Source organism: Castanea sativa, chromosome 9 (assembly GCF_040712315.1).
Source record: "Castanea sativa cultivar Marrone di Chiusa Pesio chromosome 9, ASM4071231v1".
In the NCBI taxonomy this organism is placed as follows: domain Eukaryota; kingdom Viridiplantae; phylum Streptophyta; class Magnoliopsida; order Fagales; family Fagaceae; genus Castanea; species Castanea sativa.
Window position 1 is genome coordinate 3,755,551 of NC_134021.1, and position 17,118 is coordinate 3,772,668.

At 31.7% G+C, this 17,118-nt stretch overlaps 2 protein-coding genes across 2 annotated transcripts; both read right to left on the reverse strand.

Moving 5' to 3' along the window:
• Nucleotides 1-1,372: 1,372 nt before the first annotated feature.
• LOC142610823 (beta-1,4-xylosyltransferase IRX9) lies at nt 1,373-7,142 on the reverse strand. Its single transcript, XM_075782763.1, has 3 exons — nt 6,222-7,142; nt 3,257-3,485; nt 1,373-1,781 (listed from the first exon to the last, which is right to left on the reverse strand). The coding sequence occupies exons 1-3, from the start codon at nt 6,893-6,895 to the stop codon at nt 1,611-1,613; spliced, it is 1,074 nt and encodes a 357-aa protein (XP_075638878.1). The 5' UTR covers nt 6,896-7,142; the 3' UTR covers nt 1,373-1,610.
• Nucleotides 7,143-9,965: 2,823 nt separating this feature from the next.
• On the reverse strand, nt 9,966-13,298 carry LOC142610189 (elongation factor 1-alpha-like). Its single transcript, XM_075781932.1, has 3 exons — nt 13,162-13,298; nt 11,321-11,802; nt 9,966-11,247 (listed from the first exon to the last, which is right to left on the reverse strand). Exons 2-3 carry the CDS (start codon nt 11,780-11,782, stop codon nt 10,366-10,368), a joined length of 1,344 nt encoding a protein of 447 aa, XP_075638047.1. The 5' UTR covers nt 11,783-11,802; nt 13,162-13,298; the 3' UTR covers nt 9,966-10,365.
• Between the last annotated feature and the right edge of the window lie 3,820 nt (nt 13,299-17,118).

Sequence of the window (17,118 nt, forward strand, 5' to 3'; positions counted from 1 at the left end):
AGCAAAAACGTTCTCCAACACCTATAAACACAAATTATCACCCCCTCTAAAAATAGGTTATTGTGAGTGGTGAAATTTCAAAGAAGAGATGGCATTGCAATGAGGACATTGACAATAACCAAATAGTGATAAGTCATTGCAACTTGATAGACATTCTACCAAGAAAAAGGAACCATATTTAACGAGTGAATGTGGTACATATAGGCACGTGAAGTGAGCTAATGGGCACTGCCTTTGAAGATGGCTACAATGTCTGACTAGCTAGAAGCAGGGATTTGAAAATTGATGGCTAGGTCAACTGAAATGCCTGCATAGCTCAGTCTTCAATCCAAGGCTTACACCGACCTCACATTAATCAAATCCAATTAAGAATTGAAAGTAATTTCTAATAGACCTTTATGGCCTGTTTGGGAGTTTAGAGAGGGAAGAGAGTAGAGGAGAGTAGAGGGGAGGGGAGTAGTGGAGAGGAGAGTAGAGGAGAATGATTACCCTTCACCTTGTTTGGATATTTTTATAATTAGTAAGGGGGAAGGGAGTAATTAGCCATTCTCCTTGTTTTTAACATTGTAATTTTATAAATATAATAAGGGTAAATTAGGTAATTTACTTTATCAATAATTTTATGTGCTCTACTCTACCTCCAAATCTCTCCAATTTGGGGGAATTAAAAATGAGGGGGTTGGAGGTAGTTGAAACCCCTTGAAACCCCTCCACCTCCTTCCTTAAAAAACTCCCAAACAAGGTAATTGAATTACTCCCCTTCCCTCTACTCTACTCCCCCTCATTTTTTAAACATCCAAACAAGCCATTAGAGAGATTGTTGAAGATGCTATTAAACATGGAAATGCTCAATTTTTTGCCTTTGTGGTTCTCCCATGCTTAACATTCGGAAGTTGCTCATCAAAATAGACACTAATTCTGTTGTTAGCATCATTACATCACATCGTTCTTTAGCTGAAATTACTTACCCTTATAGTGCTCTGTTTTTTTATTGCACTACTCTAGTCTTTTCACGAGGCTCATTTGCATAATATCTTCGTGAAAGGAATCATTGTGTGGATCTTTTGGCAAAAGAAGGAAGTTCGATTAGAGATATTTTTGTGTTTTATTTATCTCCTCCTTCACGTGCTTTAATTTGTACCAACTTATAATTAACGCTTTAGATTTTTGTACCCTAGACTTTGTGCTACTTACTATTTTGTTTCTTTAATGCATTTTCCTTTTCACTGAAAGGAAAAAAAAAAAAAAAAATTTCTAACTTATTTCACTGCCTAACCTCAGGTCATGCTTCTTCATAATTCGATTTAACTTGCATTGTAAGCAAATTTAGTTTGGTTCACCAGCAATGAAAAAAAAAAATTCAAAGAACATTTGATTGTAATGATTTATGCTTTAGATTTGAGTCACACTCATATGCAAAGACTACTCCCAAAATATACTATTACAAAGAATTTATAAATTTTTAACAAAAATACATGACAAAAAGGAAAAAAAAAAAATTGACATCTATGTATATAATCGCAATTTCTCCACAGTTTAAAATCTCCTCTTAATCTCACCTTTCCTTTTCTTTTTCTTTTTTTCTCTTTTTAACAATTTCTTGATCTCTCTTATTTCCTCTGAGTATCATCTAGTGCAGTGGTTTGAAGATGATTAATTGGTGATGTCTCACTTGGAAAATAAAGATTCCAAAGCATGATTTTGGAGCAATCATCTGGTGGGATTCCTTTCAATTTGGTATCATCTTCAAGAACTACTTGTTTGACGAATCTCATTGAATTCTGTCACACATTGACAAAAAAAAAATCAATATTTTACTCACAAACACACATATTCTTTGTTTTAGTTCTATTAGTAATTGATTATTATCTATATATAATATAAAAAAAGTAATTGCTTAATAATGGCATGGAGTTACATGATATAATAATAAATCTATTCCTTAATTTTATATTTTCATGAACATATTGAGTAATAATTATTTAATTGAACAATCAAGGCTTTAATTATCATCTCTTTACCTAACGCTGGAGGTTGGCCAAACCAGAACAAAACTCAAAGCACATCTTATTAGCAGCTGGTACAGTAGGACCCAGTTACACCCAATAAAGTTATGATTAGCTTCATAAACACATTACCTTTTTTTTATTGTATATTCAATTATTCATTGCTTTTTTATTTTAAATTAAAAAAAAAATCTGAAAAGGAAATTTTAAAAGTACTGAACAAGTTTGCATGATGTGTCATTGGAAGGTGCGGGAGAATCCCACGCCTCCTTTGAAAAAAGAAATAAAAAATATAAAAAAAAGAGTTATGGGTATTTTGATAATATTTTTGCAATAAATTTTAAGTAATAAGTTTTTATTAATTTTTTATTTAAATAAATGATATTTACTGTTAAAATTTGTTACCTAGGCTTTATTATAAAATTATTTTTTTTAAAGAAAAAATATTATGAAAATATTAACTTTGTAGTTTATTGTGAAGAAAATGATGCTAATACATAAATGTATTTGTATAGGTAAATTACTTTAAATATAAAAGAACCAATTTTAGGGCCTTGGATTGTGTTAGACAACCCTAAAGAGCTAAGCCACTTCAAAACTCTATAACAAAATTTGTCACCCGAACCAACAATTTGGAGATTCCAAACCTTAACTTTAGCATTAAAGATCTATTAAAGAAAATCATTAAAGAATAAAGATCTCTAGTACATTGTTTTAATAAAAAATATTAGTTCGATCTTTGTTTATCAAAGTGACACCCAATGCCCAATCATTTTGAGAGAGAGAGAGAGAGTAATATAAAATAATAATTAGTAATAACAGTGACTAATACAAACAATATAGTAATAATCATATTATTAATATTAATTAAATACCGACTCTTAATTGACTTTTTTTTAAGAGAGTTTAATTGACTTAATTGGATTTAAGAATGACAAAAAGTATTTTTATTATGTATCTTTGGTCATTTCTCACATCCCATCTAAAATCTCTTTATGATTTCGTTATTGACTAGAATTTGTCAAAAACTACTCTAAAGTCTAACTTTAAAATGTTTTTTAATTATAGTTTTTTATATATTTAATTAAATCATGAAACTTTCAAGGCTTAACACTCTATTTCCTACCAAGAGTCTTGTAACTTAACTGATTGGAATTTCTTGGTGTTTATAACGAAAACATTCAGGGTTCAAATCTTCATCTCATTGTATAACAATACTAAATTGCAGTGTTTGGTTAAGATTGAGATACCTGGGAGTATTTTTGCCCAGCTGAAGGGCGACCCCATCTCTCAGGGTCCCAGAGAATGGAGCTATTGAACCCAAAACTTGAAATATGAATTGGGGGCCTTGTATCTGATTCATTGTTCATTTTCTTTAGATGCCATCCTATAACTTGTGAAGAATCACAAACTGGTCCTTCTATCATCACTTTATTCCTGTTTGCTGAGAGTAAAGCTATTGGCCAAGTCCCAAACACACTGCAATTTATCCGACAATGAAAGAGGATTACTATGAGTCTATAAGAATTAAGACAATGACAAATCACAAAATCTCACCCAACTGATCTGAACCAAATCCTGTATTGCAATTATTATTATTATTTTCATTTTAAGGTAGCAATTGTGGGGCCATGAATGTAGAAAAAATAAATTATAATTCAATGGTTACAAAAATTGGGGATTTGAACTTGATGTTAGTATTCCAATTGAAACAAAATGCTAATTAAATAAATAATTGCAATTTGAAAACTAGAAAAAAAAAAAAAAAAGATTTTTCTTTTAAGGATGAAGCTTGTGTCCAATGCATTTTTGCACTAGGCACGATACGATTTGGATACATGTCTAAAACTGGACAATTATCTAAATCGTATCAGATCCAATACAAAAAGGCACTAGACACAAGCTGTATCATTCTTTTAAAAGGCTGATAGAAAATTTTTCACAAGTTCAAAAAAGAATATTCATAATAAACCCCTCTACCTACAAAAATAAAAAATCTTTCCTATAAGCTAGAAAGCTAGGGTCAAAATCTTCCCATGTGCCATAGAATATTCCTCAACTGAATCAAAATACTACCTGAACTGAAGTATGACAGAAAGCTACATATCTTCCCCGTTGAGAAAAGGCAATTGGGGAGAATTAGATTAACGATCTTAATCATTCAACTAACTTCCTACTAATTTGTCAAGGTAAAATAACTGGTTGGAACAAAAAATATTGTTAAAATCAAAAGGTTTTGGAAATTTATTATTGATTATTTTTTTCCTTACCAACTATGCATGTCATCCAATAATATTTGGAAGCATGTAGCTCTAGGAATCAGAGCTATTTGTAAATGAGAAAAGTAGGCATAACCAAATCCTGCCTACACCAGGAAAATTTACTAAACTGTTGATTAGGAAATTAAAAACAATGATACCCTTTGGCCACAGAATGAAAAATTTCATAGAAAGGATAGAGTTACCTCCTGTTATGTAATACATTAGCAAATGAACATCTAATGTAAAGAAGAAAAAAAAGGAATAAATTGAAAATTACACCTCTAAAGTTTGGAGGTGTTTAGATTTTTATTAGAAGTTTTAAAATTTGGATTTTACCCCCTAAAGTTTGGAGTGTTTTGATTTTACATCCTAACATTTCAGAATTTGGATTTTATACCCACAAATTTTGAAACTTTAGGGTGTAAAATTCAAACACTCCCAAACTTTAGGGAGTTAAATCTAAACACCCCTAAAATTTAGAGGGTAAAATCTAAATTCTGAAACGTTGGGGTGTAAAATCTAAACACCCCCAAATTTTAGAGGTAAAATCCAAATTCTGAAATTTCAAGATGTAAAATCTAAATATCCCAAACTTTAGGAATGTAATTTGCAATTTTTCTAAAAAAAGTATATAACCAAAAATGCAATTATTATATAAATCTTAAAAATTGATATATTGATATTATTAAATAAATAAATTTAATATTTATTTATTATGTTGATAGTGTGGTACTAATCACCATCATTAGCGAAAGTGAAAGAAACAAATTGATAATAAATTATAACAATTCTCGTAACAAACTGGCAAGCTTTGCAGCGTTCGACTTACTCAACAATGTAGAAATTTGTCTGAAAACTTTTGTGAAAGAAACTTCGAAACTTTCTCCCACCAACAATATTTTTTTGTACTTTTATACTGATCCGTTTATAGCATTCTATCAGCCCATCAGGAACTTTTCGTGGTTTAAAATTAAAAAAAAAAAAAAAAAAACCTAGTTTCAATTTTCAAAATGTAGAGCTATGCATTATAGATTATGGATCATTTGTAATATCATTTGTTATTATTATTATCATTATATTTGAGGCAAATTTATAATGCTCATTGCATAGGACCATATAAATCAGTATCAAAATGAACAGATTAATGTGTTGATCACATTACAAATTAATGTGCATTGATCTTTCCAATCACCTTACTAATCTTAAATTAGAGTGTCAATCTAAAAAATTTTAGATTTTTTATTTGATAATTCAATAGTTGGAAGAGGATTTGAATCCTGGATATTTCTTTTCAAAACTTTAGAAAATGCTAACCAATTGAGTTATAAGATTTGTTTCAATGTAAATTTTTTTTTTTTTTTCTGTATTTGGTAGTATAAAAAAAAGGTCAAAAGAAAATTATCACTTAAATTCACTTATTTGGTTTGACATGAAGTAACTTGCTTTTCACTAAATTTTCTAGGAACCAATTTTATTTCACTTGAAACTAATTAAGGAAAGTCAAAAAATAATATTCCAACTCATTTTAAGAATGCTACCAAACATAAGAATTTTTTTTTTTTTATAGAAAACATAAGAAAATAATATAATTTTTCAAAAAATAATTTTTTGAAAATGATTCATTCTCCAAAAAAATGTTAATGTCAAAACAAACTTCCCTTATTAAGTTTTTTTAGAAAACAACCTTATCTTAAATGAATAAAGTTAAATAAGGAAAGTCTAAAGATAGTTGTCTAACTCATTTTAAGGTTACTACCAAATACTTTTTATAAAAAATGAGATTATTTATTTTTTATTTTTGGAAAAATGATTCATTTTTTATAAAATGTTAATACCAAAATAAACCGCTTAAAAATTTGTAGTTTTTAGGAATGTCAAATTATATAACATGGTAGTTTATAGCGAATAACTGCAAATTGAACCAATAATAAGAGAAGAGTAAAGAGTTACATACTCAATATCTCTGAGCTGGTCGAAGAAGTCGATATCATAAACATTGGAAAGCCCGGCAAAGTGAACGATCCCACTGAGCCTATGTTGTTCGATGTGCTTAAGCGCAATGTTTCTTTGGTGGTCCATTTCAGCTTCTGGGTCCGTGAAATTCTCCTTGAAAACCAAATGCCTGTACATAATACCTGTTTTCCTAAGGATTTCAGACACTTCATTTGAATCCCTTTGAGCTTCCACCACAATCCACAGCAATGGTGGAGGAACCAATCCTATGGTATTAGCCAATCTCCTTAGAAGAACGCCTTGAAGTTCATCTTTTGTGCTTGTTGGCGTGACAATTATTACAAATCTTCTTGGTGTCAACTTGGGTTGCTTTTCTTCTTCTACTCGTAATTCTTCTGGTGGTGATGTGTGTTCCAAGTCTTTATGCCTCTGAGGAATGGTCACAGGAGCTTCAGCTATCAAACTTCTATTAATATTTGTTGCCTGGTGCAACATTTCAATAGGCTGTGGTGAAGATTCTGATCTATTTGATGAGGCAACATGGTTATTGAACATTGAAGCTTTACCCGTTGGAGCAAAGCCTGTGAAGAACCCCATAACAAAGCACAAAGAAAAATGGACTACAGCTTTTTTCCATAGTTGAACTTTTTTCTTTGACCTCTCCAAAGACCCCATTTTTTTTTCTTTTTCTACACCCTGAAGAAGGACTGGAATCACAAAATTTGGGGTGGAAATAGCAGTCACAGTCAGTGACTTGGGTGGGTGTTCTTGTTATAGGAAATGGAAAATGAAGACTACATTGTATACGATGGCCAATAGTTATATTTGAATGTTGAGAAGGTCATATTGGTTACAGAAAAAGGTTATGGGTCTATGATAGGCACAGGCAAACTCAAATGATTAATTGTTTTTTTATGTAATTGGTTCATTGGTGAAGGAGTTGCTTTCATTAGTTATACCTTGAAGTAAAAGGAAGATGGAGAGGAAGACATATGAGGGCTTGAGTTGCTATCTGCACCAACCATATAGTAGTTGGGATGGAACCCATCAACTGGCTGGTTTGAAGTTTAATATATATCAAACCATAAGTATGATCTATTTTGTCATGTGGAGTAGAAATGTAGAATATAGAATATAAAAAAAGCACCGATACAATAATTTTTTATGTACAAGTAATTAGAATAAAATTTTTTTATATAAAAAAAAAAGATAAAAAGCTCAAATATTTCCTTTTAGGAGGAATCTTTTTTCATTCAATTTCGTGATGGTTTGCGGCAACAGTTTATAATTTAACTTGTTGATATCTTTTCGTGTATCTAATAAAGACATTTAAGGTTCAAATTTCCCTTTCCCCAATTGTAATTGATACATTAAAAAATTTGCATAATGTTCACCAAAAGCCTTGTAACTCAACTAAAACATTTTGATGTTTCCAACACCATTATAACTATTGAATCATATACAATAATAATAATAATATGTCATGGTATGCTCTAATTTTTGTAGTATGCTCTAATAATAATAACAAGATTCATGAGGCAATTAGGCATGTAGTATGCTCTAATTTTTGTTAAGATTTAAATATGTCATGGTATAGAACTTCAAATTCTACTTGGAAACAGTCAATAACTCATGGTTTGTGCATTAGATTGGTAGGACTTGTAAGTAGGGAAATAAACTTTTAATTTATGTAGTATATGAAGTCTATTATTCTTATAAGATGTATTGTCATGGTCTTGTAACTCAATTGTTTGGCACATCATGATATTTCTAATAGAGACATATTCAGTGTTCAAATCTTTCATCCCTCAACTAGCAACTATTGAATTATCCCCCCAACAAAAAAAGATTAGGTAATAAAAAATAAATACTAAGATTTAAAATTTTATAAAAAAAAACTAATTAATGATACTCACAAGGTTGTTTCTCAAAACAAAAAAAAAAATTGATTACTCACAAGGTTGATAAGGACTTGGGAACGGACCCATATAACCACGAAGTAAACCTGCTTATGAGCCATAAGAATTTTGCACAAGGTGGGTCCAAAATTACACCAACTATAGAAAATAAAATAAATAAATGAAGAGTTTGGAAAATTGGAAATAAACTTGAACATCAAGAACTGCGTGGAGATGCATACCGTTTATATACTATATAGTAATTACCATGGAAGTGCATTTGGTTAAGGATTTTTAGAAACCGAGTCCAACTTAAATGGTTTACAAGAGAACTTTTGCTAATCTTTCGAAACATTTATGAGAATTCACTTTTCTATGTTGACTAATTATGTTCTAATTCAAAGCAAGAATATTACTACTAGGATTTGTTGAGCATAGAATATTGGCAAAAGGTTGAAATTAAGTGATTAATGACTTTGTGTAGTGTTTATTTATTCTCAGCCAATTGGTCTGGCATAATTGCACCCCAATCGGTTGGTATGGCTGACTGATTCCAGTTTTCTTCTTTTTTTGTGATACATAACCGGCACCTAATAGATCTGCGTAGTAACGACGATTAATAAGATGTGATGGTGCTGAGCTCATGATATGAATGAGTAGTCAATTTTATAGTCTAATTGAGACTAAAATAAAAACAACCGTTCTTTAAGTTTGCGGAGAATTCTAGAATAGCTTATTGTACAACAAAAATATTATAAACTATTATGTCAGGAATATAATCGGTCATTTAAATAACATAATAAATAACTTTTTTTGTGATTGGTAACATATTAGTTTCAAAGCTTTATGTAGTTTTTAATTTCTCTAGTATTACTCTTTACAAAAAATGATGATGAGACGGTCTTGAAATTTGATGTGGCAAATCTTAACCTTATTGTCTGTTGTGAGTGCCAAGGACAATCTAGTGAAAGATAATATTGCATTGCCCGACACCTCGACCTCTCTACCTTGCTAAGGTGACAAAAATGCGTCAAGCAACGCAGCATTACGTTTAATTAGATTGTCCTTAGCACTCACCTTTCCACCTTGCTAAGGTGACTAAAATGCGTCGAGCAACACAATATTACGTTTAATTAAATTGTCCTTGGGCGCTCACCAAAGATGGCAAGGCAAGGTCAAGCTCCCCCCTCCCCCCACCCCCCCAAAACCCAACCCCACATCGAGCTTCAAGACAGTACCACAATTTTTTTTGCAAATCTGTTTCTAAGGATTTGATTTATCATTTGTGGATATGATTTGCTCGTAGATTGTTTCATCACTTCCATTCATGGCAAGATGTCACCCTTTGGAAGTTCAACCAACCACCCGACAACAGGGTGCAATAGATGTCTATCGAATTGGCCATTGGCAACTGTTTGAAGACCCCGAATCACTTCACCGGACACGATCCAGATGATCGCCTTTCTAATCCTTCTCAACATAGAAACAATGTCTAAATGCTGGGAGGGGGGACTGCCAAAATGAAATGGCAAACGGCGATAAAACTCTTGCCTAGAGCAGATATGGACCTTGTAGAGGACGCAAATTATTGAATTACAGGACATAAATTATGGTAGACCTTGCAATCTAGTTCCTTAAATAAACATTCCCCGTGTAGCTCCTAACAAAGGAACACAGTCTCCTAATAGAAAATTCTACAATTTCCATAGTATCCATGAGCCGCGTGCCTATTTAACTGGGTAGAGTTCTGCCCTCAGAATGGTATCCTTCCCTACTCTTTAAGGCCCAAAGCGCCCAGAAACGTATGAACCCTCTTATTGAAATAATGCAGCAAAGCCCAAAAAACGTAAGAGAAACAATATTGTTTTTTTTTCTTTTTTGGAAGGAAAAAAAACAAAAACAAAAACAAAACAAAAGTCCCCACAGATATGAGATATCACCACTACTTAAGGGTGACATTTCAGACGAAAAATATTTGAGTCTCATAAATACATTTAAAAACAAACGATTTGGAAATCAAATTAAATACCAATTTGTTCTCTCACTTGCAACTATGAAGCTCTATACTACTAAAAACAGCATCAACCAGATAGGGGCAGCTTTTGCCACCGACGGTCAAGCCACCCAGGTGGCCTGGGTGCTCAAAACTACCACCAGGCAGTCAAGGCCCCTATATAAGAGGCTGCAATAACAAAAGGCACAAAACCAACCCATTTCTTTTGCTATTGACTTCCTAAAATAAAACACTCATTTCTTTTTAGCAGCAGACTTGGTGACCTTGGCACCACTTGGATCCTTCTTCTCCACACTCTTGACAACACCAACAGCCACAGTTTGACGCATGTCCCTCACAGCAAATCGTCCAAGTGGTGGGTACTCGGAGAAAGTCTCCACTACCATAGGCTTGGTGGGAATCATCTTAACAAAACCAGCATCTCCATTCTTCAAAAATTTGGGCTCCTTCTCAAGCTCCTTGCCTGACCTCCTATCAATCTTGGTCAAAATTTCAGAAAATTTCACAGCAATGTGGCAGGTGTGGCAGTCAAGTACTGGTGCATAACCATTGCCAATCTGGCCAGGATGGTTCATGATAATGACCTGGGCAGTGAAGTTAGCAGCTTCCTTTGCAGGATCATCCTTTGAGTTGGATGCCACAAACCCACGTTTGAGATCCTTGACAGCAACATTTTTCACATTGAAACCAACATTGTCACCAGGCAAAGCCTCAAGGAGAGACTCGTGATGCATCTCAACTGACTTAACTTCAGTTGTCAGCCCAGTAGGGCCAAAAGTAACAACAATACCTGGTTTGAGCACACCCGTTTCAACACGCCCCACAGGGACAGTTCCAATACCACCAATCTTGTAGACATCCTGAAGTGGGAGTCGGAGAGGCTTGTCTGAGGGCCTCTTTGGCTCCAAAATCAAGTCAAGAGCCTCAAGGAGGGTAGGGCCCTTGTACCAGTCAAGGTTGGTTGACCTCTCAATCATGTTATCACCCTCAAACCCAGAAATAGGAACAAAGGGGATCTTGTCAGGGTTATATCCTACTTTCTTAAGATAGGAAGAAACTTCCTTTACGATTTCATCATACCTTGCCTTAGAGTATTTTGGGGTTGTTGCATCCATCTAACACAAAGACAAAATAAAAATCAGGAAAGAACTTATTGCTATGTATGAAATTACAATGTAAGAAATCTACCTTGTTGCAACAACAGATCATTTGCTTGACACCAAGGGTGAAGGCAAGCAAGGCATGCTCACGAGTCTGACCATCCTTGGAAATACCCGCTTCAAATCCACCAGTAGTGGAGTCAATAATAAGGACAGCACAATCAGCCTGTGAGGTACCAGTAATCATGTTCTTGATAAAATCACGATGTCCAGGAGCATCAATGACAGTGCAGTAATATTTAGTAGTCTCAAACTTCCACAGTGCAATGTCAATGGTAATACCACGCTCCCGCTCAGCCTTGAGCTTGTCCAAAACCCATGCATACTTGAATGACCTTTTGTTCATCTCAGCAGCCTCCTTCTCAAACCTCTCAATTACACGCTTGTCAATCCCTCCAAGCTTGTAAATCAAATGTCCAGTGGTGGTCGACTTTCCAGAGTCGACATGGCCAATGACCACAATGCTAATGTGAACCTTCTCCTTACCCATTCTAAAATCTTAGCAAGAAGCTGAAGTAAATAGCAAAAAGTTATTTCATCAGAACAAATAACAAGCAAGGAACATATTAAATTATCATATATCAATAAATGAAACAAATAAAATTTAAACTTCTAATCAATACAAGGTTATTTAAATGATTAAATCCTAGATCAATTACTAGCTAACTAACATCTAATGCATGATATCACTCCAAAAAAAGCACAATTACCATTATTATACCACCAACAACAACAACAAAAATTCTATAAGATAATATAATTAAACACAATATAAAAATTGCCTCTCATAACATCCTTGAACAAGCAGATTTATCCACAAAAAACAATTTCTGTTCAAGAAATGTTTCTCCAAAAAAGATTTTAAAACAAAAGCTTTACAAACTTAAAATACAAATACTAAAACATCTAACAGGTACCAGGGAAAACCTTTTTTGATATAAGTATGAACTTTTATTGAGAAATAGAAAGATTTTTGTGTTCACCGTAGATGAACACAAAGTATTAAAATCACAAACAATTATATGGAAGATCCTAATGAGTGTTGGAAATCAAAAATGGAACTTCAACATATAAAATAATTCCGTTGCCGGGAATCGAACCCGGGTCTCCTGGTGAAAGCCAGATATCCTAACCGCTGGACGACAACGGAATAGATAAGGAAAACCTTTACTGGAGAGAATAGACTTCTTCTGCATAGAAAATCTACCATCTCTTTATAGATTTCTTTTGCATAGAAAATCTACCATTTCTCTCCTAATATTTTAAATAAAGAGAAAACCTTCAAACTCTCATTATATCTTTTTATTGGATGTAAATTTTGTTAATCTAGCCATTGGATTGCATGTTCTTATTATATTCTCCATACTTGCAACATTTCAAGATCAACCTCTATGTCATTAATCAAATGTTTAAATTTCAAATTTTTGTGGTATAAAATTATGTTTTATAAGTTATTAACCTAAATAACATCCGATTTGAACGAAATTTGACATGGAGCGTATTAAAAACATAGAAAACATGCGATCCAACCGTTAGATTACGAGAAACCTTGTTCTAAATATATTCAGCTAAAGATTTCTTATCTTTTGACTTTGAGAATAGTAATTCTCCTCAAACTTCAAGGTAAATTCTAAAAATAAAAATAAACCCTTCAATCTTTCTTTTCTTTATTATCTAAAAAACCCCACTTAGAAGACTTAAGGCATGGATTACTGAAAAGCTAGGCAGTCGATTAAACAAACACAGATTGTGAAACAGATCGATATTTTTAACCAATTATTAGATAATCACAATCAATAATCACAGTTAGCACAAAATAAAAATATGAAATTACAGAACTGTGAGCAGAGAGAGAGCAAGAGATTATACCAGTAGCTAAGAAGGGAGTGAAGAGAGCAAGCGAAAGAGGAAGAGCTATTTGGCCTACTTTGGTTTAAGTAGTAAAGTTTTTCTCTTATTCTTATTCTTGGTGCGATTAGGGTTTCTCTTTAACCGTTGGATTATCTAATCCTGTGGCCAAACCAAACTCCCCGTCTCAGCCGTTGAAACTTGAAACCCTTCTACTTTTTCTTTTTTTTATTAGGTCTTTAAGCTTTTTTTTTATACTAGGACTAGTATTATTTCAGTACAAATGACTTGATAAATAATACTTAAAAAAAAAAAAAATTACTTGATAAAAATTCATAAACTCAAAGTTTTTAAAATAATTAAAACTAAATTATTAAATAAATAATAATAAATTATAAAATAAGTAAATAATTTTAATAATAAAATTACTTTAAGTTTTGATTGTTTAGACTTTAAACTTTACTAGTGTTTATCTATTTTTATATTTTAAAATTCTCTTTGTGTTTTGTGTTAATTGTTTAATACGAGATACATAATAAGCTTGATCATTTCTATTTAGGTTATGTTTAATCTATCACCTAGTTAGCACAAACAATAATAAACAAAATAGTTCTTCAATACTAATTTTTTCCTAGTGATAGTCTGATTGAAAGAATCAACACATTCACAAAATAAATACAATAATCAGAACCAAAAATCAAAACATACAAGAAATAGTTCAAAATTTGAGAATATAAAAATAAATAAATAAAAACTTACATAAAAAAAAACCAATAACTTAAATGAGTGTTCATTGTTTTGCTTCTTTATAGTAAGCTTCCTTTGGCATTGTATTCTACATGCAAATTCATAAGTAAAGAACAATAAGTAAAATGAATTCATTATATTAAAACATAAGCATAAGTTGCTTTTTGAAAAAAATAATAGATACAATAACGTGGAATGTATTGCGTGAGATTTAATTATAAGGATGCCTTATTAGTAGGGCTGTCCATCAACCTGTTAGGCCTGACCCACCCACCCGCCAAACCCGGTCCAACCCGAAGCCCAACGGGCGTATCCAATTGTATTGATGTTGTACTAATCTTCTCTCTATTTTTCGTTTTAGTCTCATATATATGGGTTTTTGGTTTGGTTTGGATTTTGATTTCTTTGTTCTGTTTTTTTTTTTTTTTTTAAGATTCTTTTGGGTTTTGATTTCGTTTTAGAATTTTAGTCATAGATCTGGGTTTTTGGTATGGATTTTGATTTCTTTGTTTTAGGTTTTTTTTTTTTTTTTTAAAAAAGATTGTTCTGGTTTTTATTTCGTTTTAGTTTGGTTTTTTGGTTTGGAATCCGAAATCAACCCACAAAATGGTTTGTTCACCTATCTCGTTGGTTTGTTCTTCTATTTTGTCTTTGGATTTTGATTTCTTTTGTTCTAGGTTCTGAAATCTATGTTGTGTTTAAGACCTGAATCAGATCCGACTTGCTCAACCGATGACCCGTGTCGTCGGGCTCGACCTGAATTTCAGTCGACCAGAGGTCCAATTTCCGTTCACCCGACTTAATCGGATCAGTTGCAGGTTAGACCCAAACCCGATCCGACCCAACCCGTGGACAACCCTACTTATTAGTTAAGAAAAGACTTTTAGTTTGAATAGAATTTAAATTTGTTTTAAATTATTGTTAAATCATGCAACTTGAGGGAAAAAATAAAAACAAAAACGTGAGTCATGTGGGATTTAAGTTTAGAAAATTTGAATAATAAACTTTTAGTTTGAATAGAATTTAAATTTGCTTTAAATTATTGTTGAATCATGCAACTTGAGGAAAAAAAATGAAAACAAAAACATGGGTCATGTGGGATTTAAGTTTATAAAATTTTGATAATAGACTTTTAGTTTGAATAAAATTTAAATTTGTTTTAAATTATTGTTAAATATTATACCTTAGTTAAAATGATGTTTTTTTTTTTTAAAGAAAGAGAATGTGAGTTATTGTGTAAGATTCAAGTTTAGAAATTTTTTATAATAAACTTTATAGTTTGAATAGAATTTATAACCCCATGTTACTACTGTAAAGGTTAAGCCCTTTAGTAGTGGTACTCTAGTTATTTAATATATTATAAGCTTGTTTAAAAAACTCTATATACTACTTTCATGTTTATGTGTTCTAATAAGTATTACTGTTTCTTCAAAAAAAGAAATTTAAATGATAAATTTTTACCTAATTAAACAGTTGTTAAATATTATCCCTTAATAAAGGAAATACATCCTAACGAAAAATATATAATTAATTTACTAATTAATGAGAGCAACCACTTGGCACAACCACAACTTCTAAACCCAAATTATATATATAGCTTAAGGTTTAATCAATATCATGCAATTCATTTAAAAGTGATGACTTTTTTTGTATAAAAGAAAAAAAAAATTAACGAGATTTAAATAAATGAGTAATTGGTTTAAAAATTAAATTTGCATATTCATTGCATTTATGTTTAGAAAAACTTTCACTTAAATTTAGCCGAATTGAAATGGACCAAAATTCTATGATAAACATTATGAGTTTGAGTTTTATATTTTTAAAAATAAATTTGGATGTGTTTCCCATTATGTAAGTTCATAAAAAATAGACTTAATGCATTGAAGTGTCCAAAAATGGACCGAATTAGATCAAATGAACTAATGTGAATAAAATAGGACCAAAAAGGACTAAATAAGATCGAAAAAGACCAAAGTGGACAGAATGGGCGAAATAGGAACCAAATTGGGCCGAATAGGACCAAAGTGAACCGAAGTTGATTGAATAGGACCGAATAAGACCAAAATGGACAAAATAGATCATATAAAACCGAAGTGGGCCGTCTAGGACCATATAAGACTAAAGAAGACCAAAGTAGAAAAATAGACTGAATAGGACCGATTAAGGCCAAAGTAGACTGAATAGGACTAAATTGGGCCGAAGTGGATTAAATAAGACTAACATGGACCAAATAGGACTGAAGATGATTGATAGGACTGAATAAGACCAAAGTGAACAGAATGGACCAAATAAGACCGAAGTGGACCGAGTAGTACTAATGTGCACCGAATATAACCGAAGTGGACAGAATTTGACGACTGAATAGAATTGAGTGGACCGAACATGACCAAAGTGGACCAAATAGGACCTTAGTGCACTGAATAAGACCAAATCAGACCAGAATTTTTTTAAATTTAAATTTATAAATATTAGTCTTTAGTTTTTTTATATGTATCTCCTAAGAAATATAAAAAGTTTCAAAGGGTTTGAAACTTGAAGCTTTCTTTTTTTCATTTTTTATCAAGTCTTGCAAATTTAGATTCCTTCCACGTCTGATAAAGAAAAGTTGCAATTTATATCCGTGCTATTATATCAATATTATCAACTAGTCAAAGTATGATCTTCTTTATGGATTTTAATAATTATTATATAGGTTTTTTTAGGATTATATATATATATATATATATATATATATATATATATATAAATATAATTTGATGGTTATAAGGATGGGTAAGGGGAATTCGAATTATGATTCTTACGATACATAATTCTACTTAGTTACAAAACTTTTGATTTCTTATGATTTTGTTTATATATGACATTATTTATTCTACATACAAATATAATATAGCATGATTGTAATAGAGAATGTAAAAATGAGATTTTGTAGGGATCGAATTCTTATACAATTTGAAATCACCCCCCCCCCTCCCCCTCCCCCCTCCACACACACATATATATTAGAATAATAACATAAGAAACTTCTACAAATGAGCAAAAAAATTTATGAGCATTAAATGTTTAGCTGACAATATTAAAAAAAAAAGCATTTTCTATTAGAAATAAATAAAGATTTTTTTTCTTTTTTTAATATAAAATAGATATAAATATAGATAGAGATAGATATATATAGAATATACATATCAAAAGTGTCCCTTTCGTCAACATCCATTATAATAACATTTTGAA

What these genes read in the sequence shown, in the direction of transcription:
- LOC142610823 (XM_075782763.1), bottom strand. Translation starts at nt 6,895, where the DNA reads ATGGGGTCTTTGGAGAGGTCAAAGAAAAAAGTTCAACTATGGAAAAAA. An exon ending in GACCAGCTCAGAGATATTGA is followed by an intron (nt 3,486 to 6,221) that starts GTATGTAACTCT and finishes GATAAATTGCAG; the next exon opens with TGTGTTTGGGACTTGGCCAA. An exon ending in CTGGGCAAAAATACTCCCAG is followed by an intron (nt 1,782 to 3,256) that starts GTATCTCAATCT and finishes AATGTGTGACAG; the next exon opens with AATTCAATGAGATTCGTCAA.
- LOC142610189 (XM_075781932.1), bottom strand. Translation starts at nt 11,782, where the DNA reads ATGGGTAAGGAGAAGGTTCACATTAGCATTGTGGTCATTGGCCATGTC. An exon ending in TGATCTGTTGTTGCAACAAG is followed by an intron (nt 11,248 to 11,320) that starts GTAGATTTCTTA and finishes TCTTTGTGTTAG; the next exon opens with ATGGATGCAACAACCCCAAA.